The 10,531-nt window shown below is 61.3% G+C and overlaps 1 protein-coding gene across 1 annotated transcript; it reads left to right on the top strand.

Annotated features, from left to right (window-relative positions):
• Positions 1 to 4,265: 4,265 nt before the first annotated feature.
• UBALD2 (UBA like domain containing 2) lies at positions 4,266 to 9,302 on the top strand. The gene is made up of 3 exons (XM_036394788.2): positions 4,266 to 4,451; positions 5,071 to 5,133; positions 8,147 to 9,302. The coding sequence occupies exons 1-3, from the start codon at positions 4,332 to 4,334 to the stop codon at positions 8,465 to 8,467; spliced, it is 504 nt and encodes a 167-aa protein (XP_036250681.1). The 5' UTR covers positions 4,266 to 4,331; the 3' UTR covers positions 8,468 to 9,302.
• Positions 9,303 to 10,531: the final 1,229 nt, after the last annotated feature.

The raw sequence follows: 10,531 nt of genomic DNA, 5'->3' as shown, positions 1-10,531 counted from the left end.
ACACTCGGGGCGGGGCCGCCATCGGCCGGCACGCCCCGGCCCGCCCGGCCCGGCCCGGCTCGGCGGCGAGCTGAGGGGACGCGATGCCGCCGGGATCGCCGTGCCCAGTGTCTCCCGCCCACCCAGCGGCGTCCCCGTCAGGTGCCACTTACCTGTCCCCCCGCGGTGGCACACGCGTGCCCACAGTGCCACCCGCCTGCCATCCCCCGTGTCACGCAGTCGCCTCCAGTAGCGCTCAGTGGCCTCCTCGCCATCATCCGGCACCCTCAGGCACCCCGCAGCGACTTCTGTCCACCACGGCCCGCCCTCCTCCCATCCTCGCCCCCAGCCCCCCAGCTGGGTGGCACCGAGCAGCAACCCCAGCTCAGGGACCCCCGGGGCAAACTGGCCATGGTCCCCTGGCCCTGTACCCCCTTGCTGCTGGCGTGGCCCCTGGGAGGAGGAGAAATCCCCGCTTTTCCCGACAGGGAAGGATTTTGTGCAGTTGTTGGCACAGGGACTGATCCCCTCCAGCAGCGTTTTAGGGGCTCACAGCCCTGGGGGGGGGGTGGCGGGTTAGAGCCCCCCCAGGGCACATCTCCATCCCCATCCTGCCCTCCCAGCTCCGCTCCACACCCGGAGCATTTCTGGAAGCACGGAGCTGCCTGTCCGCTCCAGTGCACCCCGACAGATTCCCCTGTTCCCCCAGACTTAAATTACTGGGAAGCACTGGCCACCCCCTCATTTCCCACTTAGAGCCAGAGAGGAAGGATGGACCCTCTGACCGCTCACTTAAACCCGCCGGTGATTAATTAGTCCGGCAGCGCCAGTTAGTGGAGCATCACATGATTTTGATTTGAGTTGATAACACGAGTGCTATAAATATCCAACGGGAGATGTGCAGGGAGGTGGATCAGCTGCCCTGATGGCCTCGGCTGCTCAGTGGTGACGAGCAAGGGCCGTCCCTGGGGCTCCCCCCTTTATCCCTTCCCTGCAGAGGGACACATGGACCCCCCCTCCAGCTGCTTCCTACCCACACAGCCCCAGAGGCAGCTGAGAAAGGCCAAATCACAGAACAGCCTGGGGTGGCTTTGTACCCTGTTTTCAGCCTGTCACTGTCACACCGGGACCCACATTCCCAGCAGTGACACCATGGCCATGCTGCTGGATGTCACACCTGGGCTGGGTGCCAGCGGGAGCACCGGCTGAAGAAGAGGATTTTAAGACTCCATGGTCTTAAAGGTCTTTTCCGACCCAAATGGCTCTCAGAGGAACTGAGGGCAGCATCCACACCTGGAGCCTGCTCCAGCTCTGGGTGCTGGCGCCCAGCTGGGAGCCCCAAGACCCCAGGAACAGATCCCTGCTCACCCCAGCACACATTTTTGGGGATCCTGCTCTACTCATGGATAATTTAAAGCTCTAGCACAGCTCAGCATTGCTGAGCTGCCAGCCCCACTCCCCTGTCTCGCTCCAGCCAGCGCCGACAGCGGGAAACTGGGAGAGGGAGCCAGCACATTTCATTAGCGGCACCGAGCACACTGCCGGGCTTTAGTGCAGATAATAATTCAAAGTTCTCCCCGTGCAGATCCATAACCCGACACTCGTTACACGCAGAGCTGCTGCCTGCATGCACGGCTCGTGGTTTTTTTTCCCAGATTACTGCAGCAGAGGATTTTGTAGGACAGTGCCGCAGTGGAGCGCGGGAGCGTGGCAGGAGCCGGGATACGGCAGCTTCGAGGGCAGGGTCCCTCCCAGTTCTGCCCGGCTGCACCTCCCAGCACACGTAAAGCCAGGAGAAACCCCAGCAGGGCTGGCCCGGAGGTGGAACCCAGAGAAAATGCAACGTTTGAACCCAAAATGCACGTGCTGCTGGGCTGTGGGATGTGTGTGTGACACAGAGAGGGTCCTGCCTCCTTGTGCTGAGAGGGAAACTGAGTCACGGTAGAGCACAGCAGCTGCACAGGGTGTGCAGCCCACCCACAGCAGAAAAGGTTTGTCTTTACAGCCAGTCCACTCCCAGTTGCCCCAGCAGGAGCTGGGGAAGCAGCAGCTCCTCTCCTCCTGGGCTGGCTCTGCTCTGTGCAGTGGGGAGGGGGTGACCCTTCCTTGGTGCCTGCCCAGGGCTCCACAGCTCCTGCCTGGGGAGGTGCTGGGGGCTCCCCGGTCTGCAGGGGTGACCCTCAGGGTCCCAGGGCAGCACATCTGGAAGAGCATCTCAGCATGGAGAGGTGACAGTGAATCCTACCCCAAAAAGGAGTCATTTTGAAGAACTCAGTCCTGTTGATTTCTCCAAGCGTCACCAGCACTACTCTGTCACAGCTTTGGCTGCCAAGGGCCCATGAGCTGCATTCCCAGGGGTTTCCCAGGCAGGCCCTACCCCAGGCCAGCTGCTCCCAGCTCGAAGCCGTGCTGTGCCCGTGGGTGGCTTTGGCAAGCAGGAGGTTCTGAGAGCTCACCAGGGCTGCCTGCAGAGCCAGGTGGGTCTGGGATCCCTGCATCTGCAATTGCTCCTCTTGCCCCTCCACCTGCCTCCAGGCTGGTTTTGCTCCAAGAAGACAAAGCTACCAAAATCTTACTGGGCAAGCAGGACCCTCCGCACCCATCGCTGAACCCCAGTGGAGGGAACCCCCTGAATATCCCAGGAGGATTTCAGCCTGGGCATTGCTGGACTTCACTTTCATGGGACCAGCAGGACTCTGCAGAAGCCCCCCAGAGGCTCTCACTGCTGGGGGCAATCAGCTGCCGATGCAGCTTGGAGTTTCCACTGCTCTGCCTCCTCATTCCCTCTCCCCTGGCCAGCTGCTCACCACCACCATATCCAAACCTCCAGTGGCTCATCCCAGATCAACTTATTTTCACACCATGCAATTGCAAAGTCCTTTCTTTATTTGTTTGGGGTTTATATGACAATTTTCCTTTTTTAATCAAAACACTTCAAGGCACAAATTGCTCAAGTCCCACTCAGATCACCCAAACCTGGTATGGGGAGAGCACACAAGGGGAGAGCTCATCCTTGCAGGCTGAGGCTGGAGCTCAGAGCCATCAGGATTTTAACCTTTAACAAAAAATCCCAATCCCCCCGTTCCCCCAAAGTGGGAGCTGCCCTGAGCCCCACAGCCTTTACATGGGAGGGGCATGGGGATGAAGAGGATGGGTCCCTGCCCCTGGCATCAGGTTAAGGTCCCATGGCCAGGGGAAACTGCTCCCAGAGGGGAGAGCCAAGGCAGGGGGTTAAGGGGGGATCCCCGGAGGGGGCAACAGGGTCCCCAGGAAGGAGGAGACGAGTGCTAGGAGAGCTTTGCTGAAGGAAGAGAGGAGCCCTGCTAAGGGAACGAGGGGTGAGCCTGGCTGGGGGAGCAAAGGCAGGGGGTTAAGGTGCAGCCCCTGCAGGAGTGGCCCTCCCAACAGGGCTATCCAGGGACGGGTGGAACCCCTCCCTCGCTGTGACCCCCCAACAGTGAACCCCCTCTGCATGGCCCCTCTCAATGAACCTCCCAAACAGAACCGCCATCAATAACCCCTAAACAGCTCCTCCCAAAGAACTGACCCCCCCAAATAACCCCTAAACAGCTCCTCCCAAAGAACTGACCCCCCTCAATAACCCCTAAACAGCTCCTCCCAAAGAACTGACCCCCTCCTCAATAACCCCCCAAACATCTCCCCTCAATGAACACCCCCCAAACTGAGCCCCCTCAATAACCCCCTAAGAGCTCCCCTCAATGAACTCCCCCCAAACTGAGCCCCCCAAAACGAACCCCCTAAGCAGCTCCTCCCAATGAGCACCCCCCAAACCGAGCCCCCTTCAATAACCCCTAAGCAGCTCCTCCCAATAAACTGACCCCCTCAATAACCCCCTAAGCAGCTCCTCCCAATGAACTGACCCCCCCAATAACCCCTAAGCAGCTCCTCTCAATGAATGCCCCCCAAACTGAGCCCCCCTCTATAAGCCCCAAACACCTCCCCTCAATGAGCGCCCCCAACCCGAGCCCCTCCTCAATGAACGTCCTCAATGAACGTGACGTCACCAACGCCTCACGATAAAACCCCCGCACAGCCAATCAGCGCCCGTTCTCGCTTTCTCCCTCCCGCCTGGTCCCGCCTGCGCCATCCCCGGCCAATCGCGGCGCCGCCTGCAGCCAAAACACAGGCGGTGGCCAATGGGGAGGCGCCGGGGCAGCTGGAAGGTTCGAAGCCGGTGGTGGGCGGGGCGCGGGGCGCGGCGGCGGCCAATCGCGGCGCGGGGGCGGGGCCGGCGGCGCCCCCCCCCGGTCCCCCCGGTGGAGCGCGGCGGGCGCGGCGGGCGCGGGGCGCTCCGGGCGGTGCGGGCCGGGCCGGGCCGGGGCCGCCCCGCCATGTCCGTCAACATGGAGGAGCTGCGGCACCAGGTGATGATCAACCAGTTCGTGCTGGCAGCGGGCTGCGCCGCCGACCAGGCCAAGCAGCTGCTGCAGGCGGCACACTGGCAGTTTGAGGTACGGGCCGGGCCGCCGGCGGTACGGATCGGGATAACCCAAGCGAGAACCGGGACGCCCCAGGTCCCGATCCGCCGCCCGCCTGGCCGCAGAGCCGCGGGGCGGAAGGCGGTGGGGGTGGCTGCAGGCCTGTGCGGCCCCGGCCCCCCGACACGCGTGGCCGGTTCTGGGGGGGGGTCCTGCCCGCCCCCCCGGCACCCATGGCGGGGCGGGGGGCGCCTCGGCCCCGGGCTCCGCCGGGTCTATTTATACCCGGGCCGAAACCCGAGCTGCGGCCCAGCGGGCCGGCCCCTCCCTCGCGCTCCGGGCTGGGGATGGGGGCGCCGCGGGGACAGAGGCGGGGGTGTAAACACCGGGTCGGGGGTGTAAACACGGGGTTTGGGGTGTAAACACGGATTCTGGGGTGTCCCCTGGCCTGGGGAGCCCCCGAGCGAGCAGGGGACACGGTCTCCGGTGGGGCGGGTGAAGGGCAGCCCCTCGGCCTGGCGGGGTTGGGCACCCCCGGGGCGGTCCCGGGCGGTGGGAGCGGGCGGGGGGCTGCGGGGCGAGCTTTGGGGGGCCCGTGTTGTCCCTCCCCCTTTGTCTCGGGTGGGCTGGAGCTGACAGCTTGTCCCCACAGACAGCCCTCAGCGCCTTCTTCCAGGAGACCAACATTCCCAGCAGCCACCACCCCCCCCAGATGGTAAGTGGGACCCCTCCCTCACCCCTGCACCCCCATCCCCTCCCCAACGCCCCCAGCCCCCAAAACACCTTTAGACCCTTCCCAGCACCAACCAGCCCCCCATACCCCCCACCCCTACCAGCACCACCCTCCCCACGCCCCCCCAGAGGAGCCCCCCATGCCGAGGCCCCCGAGGGGGTGCAGCCCCCAGCCCCGGAGCTGTCAGCTCCTGCCAGCCATATTGCTGGGCGCCCGCAGGAACACGCAGCCGGAGAATGTAAACACGAGCTAAAATGTCTGCCAGGAAATAGTTTGTCTCGGCGAGCATCGCGCTGCAACTTGGGCTCCCCGGGCACGTCTGGACCCCCCTTTCCCCCCACGCCGCTTGACCTTGGCCGAGGGCACATCCCCTTGGCCGGAGGGAGGAAGTTGTTCCCCTCCGGGTGTTTTGTTTTGTGTTTCTCGGGGGGTTTTCTTTCTTGTTTTCCCTCTCCCCCCCCACCCCTCCCCCGCCATCCTCCAGTGTTGAGGGAACTGAGCGATGCCGCGGGTCGGGGTTAAGGCGAATTTTCCCCCTTTTCTCGTTCCATCGTTCCCCCATCTTGTTCCATGCCAGCCGGCCCGGCATTGCCGGCAGCCAGCGCTCGGTTTCCCTCGGAGAAAGTCGCTTTGTCAGCCAGGTCCCAGTAAAAGCCCTTTTATTGCAGTTCCTCCCCAGCCCGCACGTTTCCGTGCTGCCCCGGGCACCTTGCGGGGTCTCCCGGTGGAAAAGCCGCGGTCCCGGAGGGAGAGGGGCCAGGGGAGCAGATCCAGGCCCTGCTGTTCTCACCCCAAAGCCTCATCGGGGCAGTCCCTGCAAAGCAGGGCTGGTGAGCCCCATCCCCACACAGGGACCCCCCCCACCCAAAACAGGCACCCATTCCCCCCAGAACGGAGCCACTCGGCTCTCCCCCTCCCCAGCAATGTTTTCATAACACCGTGTGCTCCACGTGGTGTCAAAATACCTTTTACCTTCTCTCCAGACCCTCCTGTTTTGGGGAATTTATTTGGTGTTTCCCTCCCCCTCCCCAGCACCCTGATTTGTGCAGTTTGAAATGCCCCACATGGCTCAAGGCAGCCGTGAGATGAGGACTTTGGTGCTGGCAGTTTCTATTTCTTTTTCAAGCGTCAGGGAACAAAGCTGTGAGTGTGGCTGTGGTTTGATGGGCAGGGGTTTGTCCCATCATCCCCACCCCGAGCGGGGCTCCCCACACTCCCCAAGCCCCCACAGATTCCAGGCTGTGGGGCCAGGACTTGTCAGAGCTGTTTGGGGTGTCAGTGACCGACCCTCTGACAGCTCTCGTCAAGATGTGTTGGAGGAGGAAGGCAATAATTACATGGAAATTCTTATTTTTTAATTAATATTTCAAATTAATCTGGCAAACATCACCCCAGAAGCTCAGAGCTGTGTCCAGCATCATTCTAGGGCTGGCTGTTGTGGTGGTGGAGTTTTTCAAAACAGAGCAAATTTAAGGTTTTGGGGGTTTGTTGATTTGTTGGGGCTTTTTTTCCAACAAATATCTTTTCAAATACTGCCACATGTATAGGCTAATTTAAAAAGCAAAGGCTGGGTTAGCACCCCTTGAAGCGGAGCTCTGAAATGAGTTCTGTGGAGGAATATCCCCAGTTAACTATGAACCTGTTCAGTGCCAGCCAGGCTGTGACTGCAATTTTGGGGTGCCCCAGCTCCACAGGCTGATGAGAGCCAGCTGCTGCTTCCCTCAGGCTGGAATTGCTCCCCAACTTCGGTGATCTGGGCCCCCCAGCAAGGGTCTGCTCCTCTGATCCCAGCATCGCTCAGGGTGCCTGGGATGGGGATGAGGAGGAATCTCTAAGAGGGATTTAGGTGTTGGCCTGTGCTGGGGAGCAGCAGGGGCTGCTGAGCACCAGCCAGGGGCAAATCCTGGGATAAGCCCCAGGAAGGGGGAGATGAAGCAGCTATTCCCCACCAGAAACATCTCAGTCCCCCATTGCTAATGCAGCAGACACTAACCAAGCCCCTTAACTGTGCTTGAAGTCCCCACAAACATCTGTCAGGAGCTGTGGCTCCAGGAGGGCAGCGGAGATTTGGGATGGATGTAACCAGAGGGGTGAAGTCTCCCTGTGCATGGACCCGTGCCCAGAGGCCCTTCCCTGTGTGTGCAGCCTGATGGGAGTTTGATTCACACCCCTGTCCCCCTTTTAGCCCCTCCCCAGTGCTCAGTTCAGCCCGTTCTCTGCTGGTTTGGGGTCCCTGTGCCAGCCCCTGAGCAGGGCTGGGTCCTCCCTGGTGGATTTTTCCTCTGCTGGAAAAAGGGACGGATCCATCACTGTCGGGGTGCTAAATTTAGCTGGGTACCAAGAAGGCAGGGCCTGTACCAGGAACTGGGGGGGCCCTGCTTGCCTTTTGCTCTCTGCCATAATGGGGTGTGAAGGGGAGCGGGGTGAGGAACCTGGGGGAAAGGGGGTCCTGTGGGGTCAGGTGGGACCCCAGCACCCTCCCTACCCTCCGTACTGGACCCCTTTGTGCCAGCCCTGTTTGTGCTGCTCCCCAAACCCTCCTCATCTGGGGTGGTCCAAATGTCCTTCCCAGACTGGCTGGAGTCTCTCCCCAGGCACCCCACATCTTTGGGGAGCCATGCAGACCCCTGGGTGTGGATGTGAAAGGGGGTCCTGTGGGGCCAGGTGGCACCCCAGCACCCTCCCTACCCTCCATACTGTGCCAGCCCTGTTTGTGCTGCTCCCCAAACCCACCTCATCTGTGGGCTTTGAGCATCTGGGATGGTCCAAATGTCCTTCCTAGACTGGCTGGAGCCTCTCCCCAGGCACCCAACACCACGCAGACCCCTGGGTGTAGATGTGGAGGGGCGCCAGGTGCGGGATACAGGCAGGATCCCCAGCCATGGGTCTGGCTGTCATGGGTGGGTTGGGACCCCCAAAAACCCCCCTGGATGGGTTGGGACCCCCAAAAACCCCTGTGGGTGAGCTGACAGCCCCGTTGTCCTGTGCCCTGCAGATGTGCACCCCCAGCAACACGCCGGCCACGCCGCCCAACTTCCCGGACGCGCTGGCCATGTTCTCCAAGCTGCGCACCTCGGAGAGCCTGCAGAGCAGCAACAGCCCCATCACCTCCATGGCCTGCTCCCCCCCGGGCAGCTTCAGCCCCTTCTGGGCCTCCTCGCCCCCCAGCCACCAGCCCTCCTGGCTGCCCCCGTCCTCGCCCACCGCCCACGGCCTCCACCACCACCTGCACCACCCGCAGCCCTCCTGGCCACCCACCCCCCCGGCCCCTGCCCCCCCACAGAAAGCCGTGGCCACCATGGATGGGCAGAGATAAGGCTGGGGCTGCCGGGGGGCTGGGGGGGTCGGGGGGGCCGGGCCGGGGCGTTGGGGGCAGGGGCTCGCCGAGAAACGCACTGGAATAATTTTCTAGGTTTTATTATTATTTTTAGGGGGGGGAGCACATGCTGCCAGGGGGGGCACTGACCTGTGAGAGCCTCTGGCTGCTCTCTACTCCCCTCCCCTTTTTTTAAAAAAAATATATAACTATAATATATAAATATATCTAATGTATATAGATCCAGAGAGAAGGAGCAGCAGCGTGGAGGCAGCTGCTGGGTGTCTGGGGGTTTTCTCTGTGGCTCTATCCCCCCCCAGCATCTCTACATCAGGGCAGGAGAGGGGAAGGGAGGATGGGAATAACAAAAACAAATGGATGGAGGTGGCTGTTGGCACCCTAGATCGTAGCCACACGGACATGTGTGACATGGAGCCATGGACTCCCTCCCCAGCTCTGGCTTCCCTGGGCACTTGTTGCAGTGCCCAGAGCAACAGCAGCTCTCTGGCTCTCGAAATTCAGCCCGGCTTCTTGCACAGACCCCCCCTGGACCTGCCCCCAACCCCATCCTCGCTCCCTCAGCACCCCCAGGGCCTGGGGGTTTATCAAAGTGATGTCCCCCTGTCCCTGTGACCGCCCTACGTGGTGCTTCCCCAGGCAGGGGGGAGCTGGGGGTTTTTTAGTTTTCAAATCAATGTTGCTTAAAAAAAAAACAGACAGAAAAACAAACCAAAAAAAAAAAAAAAGATAAAAAAGACCCAGCAAAAAACAGGTTGAAGGTTTTTTATTAATTTAAAAAATAATAAAAATTAAAAAAAAAATCACTTTTTTAACACCAGCTGTCCCTGCCTTTTCTCTGTGCTGGCAGGGTGTCCCTGGCAGGGCATGCTGTCCCCAAAGGGGGGGATCAGGGGGAAGGGGAGACCCAGGGCCGTGGGGGTGCTGTGCCAGCACAGTGAGGAGCCCCCATGTGCCAGGGGGTGCAGCTGCCACCCCTGTCTGTCCCTCACAAAATCCCATAGCTTGCAAAAGCCCCCCAGCAACCTGGGCCCCCCAACCCCATCACCCAGCCAGGGATGAGCCCCCCCAGGCCTCAGCACTGTGGGGACACTTGGGGAGGAGATCTGAGTGTCCTCTGAGTGTCCCCCTCTGCAGAAGGGTCACCAGGCCCGTGGCCACTGCATTCACACACCAAACAGGTGGGGTAAAACCCCAAAAATGGGAGCACAGCGGCTCTGGAAATGTCAGGAATGACAGGGAGGCTCAAGGCACAGCCCAAAGCTTTCTGCAGGGATGGGGAGGTGCCCAGGATGGCACAAACTCCAAGGAGAAAAGGCAAAAAAATCCGTCTGGGGCTCCTTACCTGCTCCAAAGATCACCCAGGGCTGGGGGTGTGTTCAGGGGGTGCAGGGGGGTGGGGGTGTTCACAGGGTGCACCTGGATCCTGGGGCAGCAAAAGGGGCAGGAGGATGATGAGCACCAAAGAGCAGACCCCAGCTGGGCCATGTCCTGCAAATGCAATCGGTCCCAAAGGTGTTTTCAGGCCCCCCAAGCCCAGCCAGGAGTGCAGGATGGTTTTGTTGGCTCTGCTGTGGTGCCCAGGGGTTTGCTCAGAGTGTTCCCAGTTTTCCTACAGGAGGTGGCACTGGGGAGATCCCAGATCCAGCTGTGTCCACCTCAGTACCCCCAGAGCAGGTTTTGAGCACCTGGTTTTCCCCTGAAAAGCCAAACCCAGCAGGGAAAACAACAGGGAGCTGACAGGGATGGAGGCTGTCCCTGTGGGGGGAAAGGTTTGGGGACATCCACCAGGAGGGCAGGGCAGCCCCCAGGGGGGATGCTCCCCATAAGCTCTGGGCTCCCCCGAGGTTCCAGTGGGGTTCCCCTCGGAGTTTCTCACCCTCCCACTCACCCCAGAGGTGCCACCGCCTTTGTGTCCCCCAGGAAGTGTCACTGCCTGTGTGTGGAGGGGACATCCCCACCCCCTGTGCACGCAGCCCTGTGTCCCCAGCTGTGACACCCCTCGGTGCCCCCGGGGGCTCCAGGGTCGGGGTTTCCCTGCCCGGT

Source organism: Molothrus ater, chromosome 19 (assembly GCF_012460135.2).
Source record: "Molothrus ater isolate BHLD 08-10-18 breed brown headed cowbird chromosome 19, BPBGC_Mater_1.1, whole genome shotgun sequence".
Classification (NCBI taxonomy): domain Eukaryota; kingdom Metazoa; phylum Chordata; class Aves; order Passeriformes; family Icteridae; genus Molothrus; species Molothrus ater.
This window is presented reverse-complemented; position numbering and strand designations above follow the sequence as displayed.

Bases quoted from the DNA above. Each gene is read 5' to 3' on its own strand.
- UBALD2 (XM_036394788.2), top strand. From the start codon at position 4,332: ATGTCCGTCAACATGGAGGAGCTGCGGCACCAGGTGATGATCAACCAG. The intron at 4,452-5,070 runs GTACGGGCCGGG...TTGTCCCCACAG, and splicing joins CGGCACACTGGCAGTTTGAG to ACAGCCCTCAGCGCCTTCTT. The intron at 5,134-8,146 runs GTAAGTGGGACC...TGTGCCCTGCAG, and splicing joins GCCACCACCCCCCCCAGATG to ATGTGCACCCCCAGCAACAC.